The sequence below is a fragment of the Choristoneura fumiferana genome, chromosome 5 (assembly GCF_025370935.1).
Source record: "Choristoneura fumiferana chromosome 5, NRCan_CFum_1, whole genome shotgun sequence".
Lineage (NCBI taxonomy): Eukaryota > Metazoa > Arthropoda > Insecta > Lepidoptera > Tortricidae > Choristoneura > Choristoneura fumiferana.
Window position 1 is genome coordinate 22,035,571 of NC_133476.1, and position 19,497 is coordinate 22,055,067.

The 19,497-nt window shown below is 38.8% G+C and overlaps 3 protein-coding genes across 3 annotated transcripts in view; 1 reads left to right on the top strand and 2 right to left on the bottom strand.

Annotated features, from left to right (window-relative positions):
- The window catches only part of LOC141428434 (uncharacterized), a 314,383-nt gene that overhangs the window by 178,060 nt on the left and 116,826 nt on the right, over positions 1-19,497 (bottom strand). The window lies entirely within an intron of this gene.
- The window catches only part of LOC141428431 (uncharacterized), a 58,296-nt gene that overhangs the window by 20,103 nt on the left and 18,696 nt on the right, over positions 1-19,497 (top strand). The window contains exon 2 of the mRNA XM_074088427.1: positions 7,467-7,543. Coding sequence (XP_073944528.1) covers positions 7,468-7,543 — 76 coding nt within the window. The 5' untranslated portion in view covers position 7,467. The remainder of the gene's footprint in view (positions 1-7,466; positions 7,544-19,497) is intronic.
- Positions 18,380-19,497, bottom strand: part of LOC141427688 (uncharacterized) — an 8,167-nt gene continuing 7,049 nt past the window's right edge. Inside the window, exon 5 of the mRNA XM_074087283.1 lies at positions 18,380-18,540. Within this exon, the coding sequence (XP_073943384.1) occupies positions 18,380-18,540 (161 nt within the window). The remainder of the gene's footprint in view (positions 18,541-19,497) is intronic.

Here is a 19,497-nt window from a genome sequence, read left to right on the forward strand (position 1 = left end):
TTAGCCCTCGTTGTTTTATGCGATAAACGCTGCGTTTGACGCACATCTATCTAACCAAACACAATCCACGCAAGCTAATTACCTAACACAACTTTGCCGCTGCGTTCACCGCGTAAGACAACGTTTGGTAATTAAATTATCCGATGCAAATTGACGTGCGTCAAAGGATTGCGCTTCCCGCAGCGTTTATGCATATATCGCATAAAACAACCGAACGCTTCATTGTATTATATTAAAGTATTGTCATAGCATCTAATTTGATGCTCAACAAGTCATTACAGAGCAACCCATTCACGTATTCGTCGAGTCGTTAATGTTCATGGAGTGCGCCGAAGGCTGCGTCGCCGATTTTCTTCCGAGTGTAAACAAAACATCACAAGCACATCAGTCAATATTGCTTGACTCACATTCCTATTGTCGAGAAAATGTTGTAATAGCTTTTAATTTTATGAAGGCAAAGATTGCCGTTCTTTACGACCATGCGAAATTGAATTGAGATCTCAAGGAAAAGTGTGCGTCTTTAGGTGTGAAATAAGCGTTTTAAATTAAAACTGATAATAAAATAGATTTGTTAGACACTTTTAGTACTCAGAATGGCAATAACGGAGCTCTCATGATTTCACTGTCTATCTATATTTGTCCACCCGTTAGTGGTAGAACAAATTTTAGTGAAAAAATATTTTCGTAGTAAAATTTTGTTCAATTTCATTTTTCATAATTTGATATTGGTCGATAACTGCTATTATTTCTCATCTATGTATACACTACCTGTGTATACAGTAAAAAAAAATATTGACTCTCCTTATAAAATGGCCCTCTATTTTGCTCTTCAGTAAAGTTTAACGCATAGCTAGACTTATGTAGCTAGTTGTGCCTGAAAAAAAGACTCGCCCCTAGAGTTAAAAATAAAATTCGAGCGCCGAATGAGATGATCGCAGTTATGCGGGCGGCGGACAGGTACGGTCGGCGGCGCGGTGCCCCTGCACAAGCCATTTACATCAGTAACACAACTAGATAGAGTTGCACCATTTAACATTTCTTTGTCGCTTGGGGTACGTATCGACGGTGGCTGATACCGGCTCCTTATTGTGATAATATCCGGCACTCACACTGATGCACGCGTCATTAACACATCGGTAGAGGACGCTTACATGGTGGTTACAAACGACAGACAACTGACATTGCATAAGTAATTTACTTTTAATAATAAAAAAAACAGCAAAGTTCCAGTCGGACTCACGTAGCGAGGGTTTCGTATAATTTGTAGGTGTCTCTTTGAATATCCATTGCTAAGTAAAGTAAAGTAAGTAGAGTCTCTAAGCGTCCACTGTGTGTAACATTTTATGATGGTTGCTGACATAGACCGATAGACATCAAAAAATAAGATTTTCAGATTAAACTAATATCTTCATAACAAATTTCAAGTTTCTAGGATAACCGATGGTACACAGGTTTTTTCAGTTACGGCAATTTGTATGCAATAGGCACGGCAATCTTTAATTGTGTTAACAGGAAAGTTTGATTTCTTCACTGCTTCGAGGGGTAGCAGACGATTTGGTACCCCAGAAAATGGGTCTTGACAGACGGAAGACAGACAGACAGACAGACGAAGAACAAAATATCCTACAGGGTGTCGTGTTTTTCCTTTTGAGGTACGGAACCCTAAAAACATTAAAAACTTAAATCTTTACAACAAAGTCAGAATGTATGTTTATACGAAGTGAACAGTTTTCGAATTTAAATGAACAAAGCTAGGCTAAACTATCTTTATTTTGAGAACAAGTCCGGGGAAACGGGGCCAAGTCCGAGAGATAGTAAGAGTTCCAATTGGAGCAGGTTGCGGCATAAATGAAAGCACATAAAGTAGTCTCCGCGAACTGGGGCGAAATGGCGGCGCGAGCGAAAGTGCTCCAACTAGTGCAGTGGGAGGGTTCCGGAACTAATTAGGAAAAAAACTGATTACTAACTGAGCCCCAGTTGTTATTACAGTTGGTTATAAAACAAAAAGAGACTTTTTGCGGATTTCAATGTAATGTTTATTGAGGTTAGTCATTGGCGAGTCGAGACAATAGCAAAACAATAGCGAGTCGACGTTCATATTCTAAATTATTGCGCATCTCATTGAACACTTCTCCATATCATCAAAGTAAACAATCAACGCTATGCAACCGAAGGCTCGTAAACAAGCGCGGTTTAACAAACAATACCCGCATAATGGTCCCGTGCAGAAGTTCACGGAGCCTTATAAAAGGTATAATAATCGCTGAGCTAAGTGGGTCATTGACGACGCAGCCGTTTGCGACATTCGACAGATCCTGTCTCCGGCTGACGAAAAATTGCAGGATGTCTGCGAGGGGTCACATCACACGCTAAAACCGTGTGTGTGTTACTTTAAATTCTTAAATCGAACCTTCGCATAGATGAAACTGAGGGGACCCTAAAGCCAATTTCAAAATCATTGTTTTTTCATGACCGCAATGTTTCCACATTTCAACTTGAGAGTAGAATCTAGTCCTCAATACAAATAGAATAAAACGACTTGGTCCTGGTGCTGGGCTGATGCAATCAAGATGCCGCGGGAGCAATGCTCTCTCCCACTGCGGCACTGCGCACCCTGCGAGGGCTGCCAAGCAGTTCGCCTGACATACTTTACGTGTAGTGTTAGGACTAGTTTAACACACTGCGCACTGCTTCATTTAATTGTTTCATCCATGCGGTAAATATGTTATTCGATTTAGAACATTCCAGAGTTCAGATTAAAAGCATAGGTAAATGTTTAATCAAGTATAGCAACCCTAGAGGCATCTCCTGGCTCGACGCGCTGTTATTACAAAGGCCTCGTGCGGTGACTCAGCCGATACTATTTGTTCTCTCATATCACGCTCTTTACGTATGTGCGCGCAGTTATGACTGTGTCCAAATATTTAGACACACTATGAGTTTATTTATTTTAAAAACTTTAGCGTAAATTTACATATTATACCGCTTAGGCACGGTCTCGTAATTCGTATTTCAATAAAAGTTATGCATCTGGCGGGCGCCCCGGCGGAGCAATTTGTCTCACGATGTCGCAACCACTCATCAATCATCATTTTATTTGGATTCTGCAAAAAAATGTTTGTAAACATTTTCATCTTTGTTTTCTTAATCGATGATTTGATTCATTTAGAATTTTCATCTCGTCTTTTTCATCGCTGGAATAATAAGAGTTTTGCTATTTAAACTGAATGAACAGGCATCCATAGTTTTTTGCTCCTTTCAGAAAGTAATTTTTCCGTGACGAGAGGGAGCAAAGTGCAACTTTTCTCTTCAAGCTTTTCTAAGAGTCTTATGCTGCCATTTTTTGAAGATTGATGTTAAATCCACGCATTTTCTTTGCGGTGGTTCTTTAATAATATTAAGATTGTCAAGTTTATTATTCTCTGTGAAAGTGTATTGAGCTTGGATAAAATTACATGTTGGGCGCTAAAACTTGAACGCTCATTACGCTTAGGATTCTACTAGAATCCCTGCTACGCTCAGGATTCATTTTGGAATCCTTCGCTAATTCTATCAATTACGGCAATACTCAGTCTTGTGACAAACATTTGCGATGTAAAAGTCCGTTTGCGGTATGTACTCCATTAACTTCGGCCATCAAACAGCGAAGCTCGATAGTGATTGATGTTATACTAAACTCATACGGCCATTTGTGAAATTTTACTCTAACCCCAAGCACAAAATATAATAGATTGATAAAAATCTGTAAGTAACGTCTCATTGTATTTATCGATTTCATCGTTGTTTTTTTTATATAGTTTTGTCTGCAAGGTAGGATTCAACTTAATAAGCAATTAAATAAAAATGTTGTGAAAACTGTATAGTTTGTTCATAGAGGGGACTAGAGATGCCAGACAGACCTGTTGGTTCGTCAAACGTCGCGGGTCAATATTGGCACGGCGGCTGCGCGCGCGCACCGTTCGTGGGACGCACTCGAACTCGCGCGCCGACCTCGTCCGCGATTGGCCTATTTCGTGGAATTGTTAATGGATTCCGAATGTCGCTTTGCTACCTATGTTATGATAATTAATTGCTCAATACTTTTATAAATGATAAATGAATTATAAATGTGAACATTTGCGTGTTAATGGACAATACATTAATCAATTGACCACTTTGCCGTTCGATACGCCGGACAATCTAAAATTATCAGATCAACCGATCTTAGAGTTATTTGTATAAATACTTAATGGAAAATTTGTCGCCATTGAGTTTGTCGATGACAGAAGAGATGCGACCAACTGTGTTTGCCCGGCGCGGCCTAGGCCTTCGGGACCTCGATCATTTAATATTTATTATTATAGTAATTATACGGAATGTAGATGCTCATAAGTATGATATTCAGGCATCAGTATGCGAGTATAAATTACTAAAACATTACAATTTGTTTTAGATTAGACATTACCGGAAATAACTATGTCTAAAGGTGCAAATGTCCGGCATGTGTATTTTTATTTATTATTTTATTATAATGAAATGATCAAATGAATTACAAGTAGAGAACATTGGTGAAGACGCGTGACTTTAGATTTTGAACAACAGATATCCAACTGACGTCGCATGTTTTTGAAATAATCGTATGGTAGGAACCGTGAACTAATCTAACAAAGCTTACCAGATAAAGTTCCTCTTAGAGAACCGTAAAAATCTTTTCGTGGGAAAATTGCATACGTTTTTATAATAATAAAAAATATTATGTGAAAACGCGCACATTGATCTATTGTCGATGACATTAATATAAGGCGTATATAAAGTTAATGATTATATCATGACAGGGCTTTGGAAATAATTCCGATCCGCATTAGCGCCGTCAATACGCGGACCACTGTGTAAATAAATTGGTTAAATATTGTGTGTAAATATAATATCATTAAAAATATTGTCAAATCGGTTTTAAAAATAATAGATATACTCGTTGCGTTTCTTGCCGGATTCTTCTCAGCAGATTTTGCGAACCGGTGTTTGTAGATTTTTTATGACATTTCATAAGTGCTTGTTATACCTAAATTGAATAAAGACATTTTGACTTTAACTTTGTCTTAAGTCATCATGGGTTTACCCTGATTGGCACAATTTTATGCCATCAAAAACGTCAAAGCTCGAAATTAAATATAATTGATGTAAGGTGCAATTAGGTGTAACATAAGGGTCATGGAGTTAGTTTGTACCTAATGTCCGAGTCATTGCTTTTGAGATGCCTAATTGAAGTCAAGTCCCATGCAGTTGCAGTTCTTAAACGAGCGGTTATAGTTTTACTGTTATGTTTGTGGACGTGTACTTGTGATTCATTTCAACCGAGCGGTGAATCAGATTACTCGAGGCTATAGTTGACAAACCGAGTCAAGTCTTCAAAATAAGAACACCTGCACATCATCGTGGTTTGTGGTATAGCAAAAACGATAAGAGAGATTCTAATGGGATTTTTTAATGCTGCAAAAACGTGGTAAAAAAGCTGATTGGGCGCATTCCGGATCGGGTCCGGTGGCGCCAAGACCGCTAGCCGCTGCGCCAGCGCCGACGGCCGTTGCACCGTCCCGATTGGCCATTGACCATTATATCTCTTTATTTACAACGGGTTGTCATTGTTCACATTTTTTGCAATTACCGTCTGAACATGCTGATAAAAAAAGTGATTGAATCGTATGTGAGGGAGGGGAATACAAAATTCCATCTGTCCCAACTCAGCGTGATTGTGCTGTCAGCGTGAACGAACGGTTCGAGTCACACAAATTCACAGTCAATAACGTTTTGCGATCAAATTAAACCGTTGACCAAAACGGCCCGCGATATTAATTGTGACGCGGCGTTCCGCTTTTTTGCATCCGGTTTTAGTTTTAATCTATTTTCGGAAAAAAGCCTTTTGAGTGGGGCCTGAAATTACGAATATACGCTTTCTCAAATTGGAGTGAAGTATGTTAACGTACTCTGAGTGTTCAGTCACGGGTATTTAATTATCGCGCAGGCATAATTCGATCACTAATGTATTGTTAATGTTTATATATCATCTCTCCAAGGAACACCCTTGTTTGTCACATATAACCACAAAGACTTTTACTCTCGATTAATTCTCCTCTGAAGGAAAATCCTACGCGGAAATCGCGGATCTAATTCATTATCCGTGGCCAAATTTCTGTACTTTCCTTATGGCTGTGTAGGCGGATAAGTCTTATAAACTACTTGATAGATTTGTCGCAAGTGTGGCTTTATTCAGAGAAAGTGCTGGCACAGAAGTTCGGGAGGACTGGTAACATCTTTAAAGAAGGTCACAAATATAACTGTTGTCTAAGAGTATTGGCATGCATGTGATTGCACTCACAATCAAACTTTCCTTCAACGTAGGTCCCGGAGTGTGGCACAGCAACGGTCTTTATTGACCCTTCGCCCGCGAACTTTCACACGGAAGCGGGCGCAGGAGCGAGCGACGCCGCTGGCCGAGCGAACGATTATCCTATTGAGAGCATCGCACACCGCGATTGGAAAATGACTCCAGCGCGGTCCGGCGCGGCGGGTGTCAAATTATACCAAATTATTGTGACAAGGCGCGCTCATTGGACCACATTTATTTTCGTCAATGGGACGTATTGGGGCCGATTGATGGGGACGCCGATAAGCGGACGTCCATCTTCATCTGCCCGCCCCGCTCCCATTGGAAAGTGAAATAGGCCTTTACGATGATTCATTTCAATTGATTGATTGTTATTTTAACTTTCTAATGCGCACAAATTAGGGTGCGACTGTTAGGACGTGCTAACTTGTGATCGCTATTGATTGATAACGTGGAAGTAAGTTTAGAATTTTTCACTGTAATAGATTAATTACATTAGATTAAATTTGCGGTGAACGAAAACATCGTGAGGAAACCTGCACAAACCTGCGAAGCAATTCAATGGTGCGTGTGAAGTTCCCAATCCGCACTGGGCCCGCGTGGGAACTACGGCCCAAGCCCTCTTGTTCTGAGAGGAGGCCTGTGCCCAGCAGTGGGACGTATATAGGCTGGGATGATGATGATGAATAGATTAATCAGATTAAGCTTTGTTATGTTCTACTGTCAGTTAAGATGTGTTTACTTATCTATTGTACACGATAGGCGGTTTTCGTTCCGTTATCCAAATACTAGCGACCTTCAGCCATTGTCCTGCAATTCCCTTAAATGAATTAGTCAGTGTTGTCGGGAGTGGCTGGTCCCGTTAGGCGCGGGATGCTGGCCGGCGGGTGCGTGGATGCGCGGGAGCGGGGTCAGCGACCGCGCGGCGCCTGCGCACCTCGCCAACAGCCAGCTTTTTTGCACTGCAACTATATGCAATCCGTATTAAGTAACATATCGAGAATATCTTTAAACGTCGGCCGGGTAAAACCCGATTTCCTAGAAAGCGACATGAGTCATTCCGGCTTAGATATCTAACTTATAATTTGTTCTTTTGTTACAGAATGAGAGGCGTCATGGCGCCTTGTAGAAGTGATCTGATTGTAGCAATACTGAGCTTGGTTGCTTTAAGCAATGCCGGTAAGTGTCTTCACCTTCTTTCTTTCATCAAAATATTTCAGCACTAGCTGGTTCCATCAAACTCTAATCTCACCTTCTATTTATCATACATGTCTCGGACTTATTAGTTGTACAAATGTAACCATCACAGAACCTTGTCATTACGACATTAACGTTCTTTGATAAGCATTGAATAGCATAGACCAATAGTAGGTATACACCATCTTGGTGATTGGCAGTCTAGTACCGTGCGTTTTAAGCGAAACTTCTTTCCTCGCACGACGAAGATCTGGAATCAGCTTACAGCGGCAACATTCCCGGAGCGTTACAACTTAGGGATCTTTAAAAAACGAGCCTACCAATGCCTTAAAGGGTCGGCAACGCACCTGTGATTCCCCTCGTGTTGCGGGTGTCCATGGGCGACGATGATCGCTCTCCCTCTGGTGACCCGTCTGCTCGTTTGCCCCCTCGTTTTATAAAAAAAAAACATTTTGCGGCACCTTCTCCTTGGCAATGATGGTCTTTCCGAAAGCATTAGCCGCCAGCTAGTAGGTAGGTACCTAAAAAAAAAAACGATATGTAAAAGAGCCCTTTGCGGTATTGTACTTAGGTACCAAATAAGTGGTCTACCAATCTTTAAACAAGTTCCTATCAAATGAATATGTCGCTAAAGTCGAACTTTCAAGTTGACAGACACGTCTATTGGCATTATTGTTTTATGACATGCAAACGATTATCAACTTTAGGGTGGTAGACCACATATTTGGCTGATGGTACAAATAAATTTTCTGATTTTGAATAATATCACTAGGCACCTAAATATAATCCAATCCACCATTATTGGGACCCAGAAATCAAAATATTTGACTTCATATAGTCATTAATCAATACATTAGATATATAGATAGATACGTCTAAGGCTGCTGCTCCACTGAGGCGGAGACGAGCGGAGCGGAGAGGAGACGTGTAGGGATCGACCAATCATATTAGTTGAAACCACATCGCGTCTCAGCCTCATTATCATCAGACTTGTAGGGATTGGTCGATCTCTACACGTCTCCTTTCCGCTCCGCTCGTCTCCGCTTCAGTGGAGTTGCAGCCTAATAATAGTGAAATGTGTAATTTACTCGTGAAATATTCCGTCAATCTCAGTGTTAATTACAAAAAGTCAGCAATACATGGGAATTATGGTTATTTGTCAAGCAATGCAAAGTTCATCAGTTACCGATTACGCTAATAATCAACTAAGTTAACAAGTTAATTAACTACCATCATATTATTAAATTTCGTAACCCTGTAATGAAAAGCGTAATTCGATGAATGAACTGATCGGACGACGCCAATAAATTATAATAATATGAGTTGGCCCTGAACTGTTTGTGCGTTTGTCTGCGTCTGTGAGTGAGCTAATGAACGTCGTCGCGTGACTCACTAAACAACCTGAAGTGTATTTATAAAAATCGAAGGTCGCTACGGTACTTTTAAGTGTACATTGTATGAAAAATGTTATATCATACATTTTTCCTTCTACACCGTACATTACACGTTGAGTCAACTTGAATGGAAGCGTATCCGTTAATCTAAAGCTGTCATGAAATCCATTACTGATGTAGGCTCTTCTTTTTTACCTCTATTTTCTGCTTGCATTGTCGTTATCTATTGTGCTTTGTTCTTTATCTATTCCTATTCACGTGACATTTTACGGATATGATTTTATAAACAGACAATATACCTATAGGTACTTACAAATATTTCTCAAGCATGATATTTTGTGTGTTCTTAATTAATAGTAGATTGTATAACAGGAGTATTAAACGAGCCATTTCACCCGAGACGTTCATAATAGCCACCTGAGCCGGTACGACGAGGGTGGATAGACACATTGAGGGGAAAATGGGTTTTATGCTCGAGTTGAATACTCTGTTTTTCACTTCGATTGCGAGGAAATTAAATATCAACAGTGGAAACAATTGTTCACTCACTAGGCACCTACCTTTTATTTTTCATGCATTGCTATAAATATATATTTTTAGTTCTATTGATTTATTTTGATTGATTTTATTGATTTATATAAATTACGAATTATAAAAAAAACTTAATTGTTTGTGGAAGATGTTAATTTATGCACTAGAGCATAAAATAGTAGATTGTTCAACAAGGGACTGCTCCAACAGGGTACGCTCAATACGAGTAATAGACGTTTGTTTAAAATTCAAACAGCAAAAAAAACGAAAAAAAATATTTAAAACGTATTGGAATACGAGTAATAGACCAATTATTAAAAATTGTTTCTTTTTTTTTGTAGATAAAAATTTTAAAACTAATCTTCATTTTCATCCATATAATTAAATATTTGTCGTCGTATCTTCACTAATCGTGTTTCACGAAATTAAATCAGTTTTTTTGCATATTTCTGCAGTTTTTTTTTTTTTTATTCGACTGGATGGCAAACGAGCAAGTGGGTCTCCTGATGGAAAGAGATCACCCACCGCCCATAAACATCTGCAACACCAGGGGTATTGCAGACGCGTTGCCAACCTAGAGACCTCAAGTGCCAGTAATTTTACCGGCTGTCTTACTCTCCACGCCGAAACACAACAGTGCAAGCACTGCTGCTTCACGGCAGGATTAGCGAGCAAGATGGTGGTAGCAATCCGGGCGGACCTTGCACAAGGTCCTACCACCTGCAACACCTGCAACTGCTGCAGTTGTCATTTTGAGGTTATTTCCGCGCCATAAAAATTGTCTATACACAATCAATGAAAATGGCGATAATCCTCCATTCACAAACACCGTGACTGGCTGTTAAGGGGTTTCTAGAGTAAATTAAAAAAAATACATTAATACCTAGAGATTAATAAGGAGCTTTAGTCCCGATACACAGAGACTAAAATAACATTTTAAGAGCATGAGAAGTGAAAATTCATTTTATGTCGCCCAGATCCAGCTTAAATACGAAGTTTAGGAGCATGAGAAGTGAAAAGTATTTTTTTTATATATTTGGTTTGAGTATTATGCGATGTTTATTTTGAAATGTTGCGTCTATTTCCAAACGCTGCTATCTCCGTCTACAATGGACTTACTTAGGTCAGACAATTCTAATCCTATATTGCAACGGTCTATAACTATTGCTTTTAGGCAGCCTTTGAAATTGCAATGAGCCAATGAACCCCTGACAGCAGCGGTGAAATAACAATGTCAATTTGTGCTTTAAGCATAACAAATAGATATTGCTCCTCCTAATCTAGGTATCATTCTTTTCTATCTATTTTTCTTTGTTAAATGTAACAATCTCTCTCATAATATTAAGATATGAATTTGATTTATAAAAAAAAATTGCCAAGTTCGAGTTCTACCTATTCAGAGACTTATCTTGTATTAAAATCATAGATTTCCTTGTAAAGAATTACTAAATATTGTTTGTCCGTGTTTTATTTTGTTTTATGCTCTAATTATTCTGTTGGGATTCCGGTCCTCACCTCGGAAGGGAGGCAGATTTTCATCAATACTCAATAATTTTTTCACACCTCTCCTTCAGAAAAGTAACTTTTCCTCCCTGACGAGATGGAGCAAAGTGCAACTTTTCTGTTCAAGGCTTTTCTAAGAATTTTATTGCAAATGCCATTTTTTGAAGTTGATAATTGTAAAGCCACGCCATTTTTCTATGCTGGTTGTTCTTTAATAATATTTAGAATTGTTTTTTTCAAGTTTCTTAATGCTCGGTGTGAAAAGTTGTATGAGCCACTCGGGAGCAAAATTATTTTCATCTTGGGCGTTAACACTTGAATCCCTCATTACGCTCAGGATTCTACTTTAGAATCCCTCGCTACGCTCAGGATTCTATTGTAGAATCCTTCGCTACATTCTGGATTCAATGTACGCCCTCGCCGTAAATACACCATTTTGCTCCTTGTGACACAAATAACTATTACGTGACAAACCACTAGGCTAGGCCACTATAGCTTTTTGTAAATAAGAAATGGTTAAGGTTAGAAGTCTACGCCTGAAGAAACATTCGGTTGTTTTGACGACCGGATGGCCGAGTGGTTAGAGAACCTGACTACGAAGCTTAAAGTCCCGGGTTCGAATCCCGGGCGGGGCAGATATTTGTATGAATAATACAAATGTTTGTTCTCGGGTCTTGGAAGTTTAATATGTGTTTAAGTATGTGTTTATCTATATAAGTATGATTATCCGTTCCCTAGTGTCCATAGTACAAACTTTGCTTAGTTTGGGACTAGGTCAATTGGTGTCAAGGTGTCCCATGATATTTATTTATTTATAAATAATGCTTCATATAAATATACAATAATAATAATATTTTAAATAACTGATAGGGTAAATTTTGATGGCCAATTTTACCTCCAATTACTTAAAATGTTTATATTACTGGGCGCTTAACTTTTTATCGCGAAAGTTTCGAGAAATATAAATATTGACTGGCTTTATTTTGTGGACCTGGACGCAGGCAAGGAAAGCGAAATGGCGTCGTAGGTATTTAGTGCCATATGTAGGTATTTGTGCCGCCGATGGAGATAAGCTCGCGGCCGATACCGAGATGTGCGCGGTCATTACGGCCGCGCAGCGTATGTAGCTGCCTCAGACACTCAGACTCAAAGTCCTTGTTAAAACTTGTATATTTATAACATTTTTCCTCGATACAAATGCTTCATTTGGCGAAATTCATTTTATTCTGAAACTGTAAATGTTTCGGGGTTTTTATTAAAGTAACCTGACCAATAGAGTTCTACACAAATGGTCTTAAATTAAATCTTGACTAGTTCACAGTTTTAGAATAAAAGTAATTTGGCAAAATAATCATTAGTGAAAAGAATCGTCATTACTAAAAAATAAAATTGGCAAATAAAAAGGATACAGTAATTTAGCCTATTATGTGTGTGGCGATATGGCCGTAGCTTCGTTGTCCTTCCGTCCGTCAATCACAGGGTTTGGTGTATCTTTTGAACCATACTCACGCATGATATTTTCAACAGCTGTTTATAGGGGATGGCCAAACTTTCTACGGTTTTTTATTTTATTTTTGAATTATTTTATGTTCATTCGTCATATACACATATACTTAATGGAAACTGTAGTGCGATGACCTTGTGTGATATTTTCCAATTACTGTGTCTACAACAGACCACGTCCAAATAAATACCTGAAAAAGTTATGAGAATACATAGCCATGTGTAGTCCCAACTGTTTAGTTAAACAAGAAAATGCAAATCGCTACTGATAAATAGCATTAATTGAAACGAATAGTAAAGGGGTATGATTTTAATCACCTAAAAAATGCATTTTCAGCGACCTAATAAATAATATTTGTTTCTATAATAGTAAATCTGTCACCTAAATGGGATTATTTAAAAATTACTCGGAAATAATATTAATCATCAAATAATTATATTGGGTTGCATAATAATAGATGTGTCACTAAAACTGAATCACTAAACAATATAGAAATGGCTACCTAAAATTAATTATAATCACTGAAAAATAATATTGATCATCAAATAATTGAACAGAAATTTGACAATAATTGTTCTATGGGTGCTAAACAACGGGTAGACATACATACATACATATTATATACTTGAATTAAATATCATATCATGGGCACTTGACACCTATTGACCTAGTCCCAAACGAAGCAAAGCTTGTACTATGGACACTAGGCAATGGATAATCATACTTATATAGAAAAATACATACTTAAATACATATTAAACATCCAAGACCCGAGAACAAACATTCGTATTATTCATACAAATATCTGCACCGGCCGGGATTAGAACCCGGGACCTCAAGCTTCGTTTGTAGTCAAATTCTCTAACCACTTAGCCATCCGGTCGTCAATAAAAGACATACAAACATCCAAGACTCAAGTACAAACATTTGCACTCATCATACAAGTATTAGCAAAAAATGTTTGGTTCTGGCACTTCGCCGGCCGCTACCACGGCACGCTCGCTTCGCTCGCTCGGCTCGCGCACTGAGGGTCACAGTTCTACCTAACACTCCTTCTCGTATCGCTCATCGTCGTACCTAACCAGACCTACCTTAGTAGAATATAGGTAGAAGCATGGATTAAGGAACTGATCTATTTATTAGGTGAAAGATCTATTATTTTGGTGATCGAATTTTGTTGATCAAACTATAATTTGGGATACAGGTTTACATTAATCTGATGACTCATACTTAGAGACAGTTTTGATTAATATGATGACTAACATATTTTTTAGGGATAGATATGATTATTAGGGTATCGTTGTTTACAATACAATACAATTACTCTTTATTGTACACCAGAAATAGTAAGCGATACAGAGAACAGGTACACAGGTACAATTACAAGGTAAGCAATAGGCGGCCTTATTGCTTAAGAGCGATCTCTTCCAGGCAACCTTTTAGTTTTAGTAGTTTAGTGACAAATCTAAATTTAAATGACAGAAAATATAGTTCCCATAGTAAAGTATGGTGGCGGCTGGCTACCGCGGCGCGTCCGCCGGGCTGAGTCACGCGCGGAATGCCGTCCGGCCGCTCGCTGCGCGCGCGCCGCCCGGGCTGCTTAAGAGCCGACCAATGTCTTCGTCACCGCCAACTGCCAAAATCAGCAGCTTACTAATTAGAACGAATTACTTACCTGCGCTAACCTGCATCTATTTAGATTTTGATATGAGATAAAAAAAGATAAATTTTACTAACAACTTCTTAAATCGAATTCGCTGTGGAATTCCTATGAAGGTTTAGTAAAACCTTAAGATTTGGATCAATCACCAGTTAGTTATAAAACATCTTCAAAGTCAAAGGTTGACTCCCTTCAGGTATAAGTCCGCCTTTGTAGTTAACACCTTATTTTTTTTTGTAACATTATGTTTCTCCTTTTGTACAATAAAGAGTATAAACAAACAAACATCTAAATTACTTTATTAGGTACGTTACGGTAGGTAGTTCACACGAGCTAGCTCAGCTGTTCCATGCCCAGTCGTGTATAGGTAGTACTAGCGTTTCAACCGCTTTCAGTTTCCCGTCGTACAAATAAAGGAATGAAAGAAAACATTATTTATCAGTGACAAAATGGGAAAATAATTAAATTAAAATAAAAATCCGCATGTCACGAAATGGTCCCAAATCAGCAAACTGCCGTCTTGCTCTTGCGCACGGCGCTGATTTTCCTTATATATCGATTAAATGAGCTTCAGGGCTAGCATGAAATTATAACAAATTGGAATTGTATTGCAAACACACATTTCATAAAAAAAGACGTAGTTTATTTCGTCAATATTATGTGTATATTGATAGCATTTGAAACGCTGCTAGAAATATCCGGATACAATCCTATCCAATGACATGGTTGACATACAGTCACATACACGTGTTAGATTTTTCTAGACCCGTTTTTCTTTGTTTTCTTACCATGAAATACTGAATTATCCAAAAGGCGTAAGCTCAAAAAATTAACAAACTGAATTTTCCTTTTCTTAACACAAAATACGTTTCCATTTACGCTCCACCGAACCAAACAAGCGGTTAACCTTTGTTTCTTCAACCCCCAGCAACAATCATAACAAAGGAGCCTGCCTTCGATAAATTCTGATGGATCCGTCAAGAAGACAAAGCGCCGGAAAACACAGATTGATTGAGATTATCATTCTATAAGCATCTCAATTCGTCGCATCCGCAAAGTAAACAAGAGCAGAGGCGGGGCTAGTCGCATATTTAATGAGTCGATGAATCAACAAAGAGCTATAATTACTTTGAATCAAGAACCTAGTACAGACTATGCTTAAGGTAGATCCTCACACATGAAGAAATCTTGTATGAATTTAGTTATAAACTGATCTTTTCAGTTTGAAGTCTGCTAATGGCTAATCTTAGAGATCAAGCGAGGTTCGACAGCGACCGGCACTGTACCTAATGGACGGGTCGTGCCCCCGCCCGCCTGGCGCTATCACTCGCCACTATCGCTCTCCAGAGACCTTTAGGTACCCTGCTTCTTTTACAGTCTTTCGGACTCGGCCAAGCCTCATGAGACAGAGAAATCATCGCTGTATTAAAGAAAGTAAGCCACTAAACAAGACCACTTCGAAGTGACCTGACCTGTCTTATAATCGTTGGCTAAATTGGATAGATAATCCAGAAATCTCAGTTTAAATCATCGAAAGCACTTCGCTTTGAAATTTCGTTTTATTGCGCGGCGGAACAAAGTTCGCGAAATTAACGCTAAGGTCACAGGTTCACGCCTGGCAGGGAGGGCGCCGTAATTATACATTAATTTACCGAGTTACTAACTTTTAGGATTATTTTAGTTAAATTAAGGAAACTTTTGAATTTAAAAAAGTCTGAGTTGCAATGGTAATAATATAATAATAATAATAAATAATAAATATCACGGGACAATTCACACCAATTGACCTAGTCCCAAAGTAAGCTTAGCAAAGCTTGTGTTATGGGTACTAAGCAACGGATAAATATAATTATATAGATAGATACATACTTAAATACATAGTAAACACCCAAGACCCGGGAACAAACATTCGTATTTTTCATACAAATATCTGCCCCGACACGGGAATCGAACCCGGAACCTCAAGCTTCGTAGTCAGGTTCTCTAACCACTAGGCCATCTGGTCGTCTAATATATTTATTACAAAAATTACTGCAATGGCAATATAAGTACATATAGTTCATACGTATACTCAGCACCCTCAAAAGAAAACGTCAAGTGCTAGCACAGCCCTCAAATCGTTTGAGCAAGTCCCGTGTTCTCTCGACACACAATACACATGCGTAGTGTATTCGTATGAAAGCCTCAGCTTTGAAGGAGTTTGCCGAAAAAGGGATCGACGAGACTAGATCGTGTCGTGTATCGGCGGGAGCGACAGGCGCGGCCGTATTGATCCGCGCTAGGGCCTGTTGCCAGGGGCTGTTAACACGCCGGTTACATGTAACAAAAACACTATCAATCCATCTTTAACACTTGGATTGGCATAACCTACCCTGACTATTCAAAACATACCATACGATACCCATATTTCCGTTAACGATCTTGTTTCGTTATCGGAGCACCGTTGACAAGCTACTAGTGTTAATCGATGAATCAGACCACCTCTTACGACTGGTTCCTAACAGTTCACCAGTCCCAACTTTGTCGGAGGACCGCTATCACTGAGCACAGCAGGCTTTGTGCACGTCGCGCGCCTATGAAAAGATGTATGCACGTTGGCCCGAGGCAGGCAATTATACCGGCAAATAAGTACAGATTACGTAAACCCCGCCCGCTGTGGCTTGTAGTTTCCGCCCGCACTACTTCCACAGGGTTATAACTGATGGCTTAATCACGATAATTGTGTGAAACAATGCGCCGCTCCGAGGTGTCGCGTTTAGTTATCGCAAACACCTTTGCGCGTCTCGACTCTATAAATTATAAACCGGTCAACTAAGTATCAGAACGGAAACTGATTGATGATTAATTACGTGCTTTTCCATAAATAATAGTAATGTTACTGTTTCGCTTCGTTTTGCCTCGTTTTTACTGTAGCAGTAAATCGTTTCTATTGTCCTGTGTGTTTTTGCTCCTCAGCATTTATGAGCATGTCAGCACTGTCTAGCGCGGCACACATTTGTAATAAGAATATGTTTACTTTTATGTTTGGACTAGCTTTTGCCCGCAGCTTCGCTCGCGTAAGTTGACATAGTAACATAGTCATTTACTTTCTGCGATCCTTTTTTCGTGTTTTGATTAATTTTTGCGGATATACATGTAAATACAAATACGGACAGATTTTCTTTTAGACAGATGGTGCAAATTTTGTAATAATAATAATTTTGTATATTAATTTTGTTTGCTGTTAGTATTACCTACTTGCTCGCCAAATTTGAACTCTCTAATAATTATAGTTACGGTAAGAGGGTCAATAATTGAAAGTGAAAATACAAATCCTTTTTATTCACTATCCCGTGGGAATTTCGTAAAATCCTGAAAGTTGTTTTTAGCTGTTAGTAATACCTACTTTTACGCCAAATTTGAAGTCCCTAATAATTATAGTTACGGAAATAGGGCCATTTCAAAGTGAAAATATAAATCCCATTTATTCCCTATCCCGTGGGAAGTTCGAAAAATCCTTTCTTAGCAAATGCCTACGTCATAACATCTACCTGCATGCCAAATTTCAGCCCGATCCGTCCAGTGGTTTGGGCTGTGCGTTGATAGATCACTATGTCAGTCAGTCAGTCAGTCACCTTTGAGTTTTATATATTTAGATGGATATAATGTTTTAATGTTGTGTGATGTTGATTGCGTCTAGTATGAAATAAATGTTATATCTATCTTCCTTGTAGTTTAGATTAAAGTTACGAATGACTCCATGATTTACCTCTACGTTTGTTTGATAGTTTTCAGTTGATATCGTACATATATAAATGGCTCCGCTCCGCCACATATTACTAGTATCTGTAACACGATCCCTATCCTTTAGCGAGAGTTTAATTAAAGGGTAATGAAGGGCCGAGAGACCGTATAATGAAGCGGATCCCTTTGTTCGGGCCTTTGCTGTTACGGCCCCTTAAGAAGTGCGAAAAGGATTTAAAGTATTTACCCAAAGTCCCAGGAAGTCGACTTTATTATCCGCTTCTTTGTAAAGCGCGTTAAAGTGTTATACAACGCTTTACTCACTGTTGAATACTCGGGGTTATGAATCCTTTGAAATCATCGCAATAAACTTTTTCTGATTCGCGAAAGAGTTACTGTTAAAGGAAAGAATTTGTTTGACCTACAGTTATCCTTAAATATGCTTAGCGCGCTTATTACAGTCTCAGAGAACTTAATTACTAATTACATTATCAGTATCGCCTCTAACTATTTGTGCGCAAGCTTAAGCGGATGGGGCGCGGATCTGGGGCGGTGCTTAATCTTAATTGCGTCATGGTGATGTATGGGGCTCCGTGAGACGGGGTCGTTACCCGGCGCTCCGGGTCGGCTCCGGGGTCGCCTTCGACGGGGCTGTCGGCTGCCGCTGGGGAAACATGTCACCAAGGTAGGCTACATCGGTTTATGAGGTCAAAAGTTATATCATATTTTTTGTTGGAATGTAAATAAAAGTCGGACTCGCGCACGAAGGGTTTCGTATCATTATATAATACAACATTAGACATTAGCAAAAAATGGCAAAAAAACACGTTTGTTGTATGAGAGCCCCCCTTAAATATTTATTTTATTCTGTTTTTTAGCGCTGTTAAAGCGGTAACAAAAATATATCTTGTGTGAAAATTTAAACTGTCTAGCTATATGTCACGGTTCTAGTCTAGCGATCTAATAATACAGCGGTCTAGTGACCTTTTCCAAGCAACCTTTATAATATATAGATAGATAGAAGTACGGATTAGATTTATAAGGATAATTGTAAAAAAAACTAGATTTACGGTCAATTTCAGAGAACCAAATTAAGATGTAATAGTATTTTTTTTATCGAGGGACTAAAATAAGCCAATATATACCCAAGGTGGTTAGCCACCCGAGCTTTAGCGAGGGTGTCTATTTATCCGAAGGTTTATATTGACTTTTAGTCTCGAGGTGAAAAATCTATTTTTCACTTCGATGGCGAGAAAAAAATAGTCATTAATCGTTTATGATTCACACTCTACAACAATTTCAAAGATTTCGCGGTAAGTATTTTTTTCTTACCAGACACAGATATAACAAATCGCATCGGCGAAATGGTCCATACACAAACTGGAATAATAGAATGGGCACCTTCTATGCGGAAAAAAGCATAGAACTAAGACCACTTAGACTAGAACGAACATTTCTCGTCATGAATGGTCCACACACAATCTTATTTTATGCCAAAAACTAAGCAAGTAAATTAAAAAAATAATTACTTTTACTCCCTATAGGACTAAATAATCACTTTAGTCCCGCCCCGTAAGGCTTATATTGACTACTTTTAGAGGCATGAAAAGTGAAAATATAC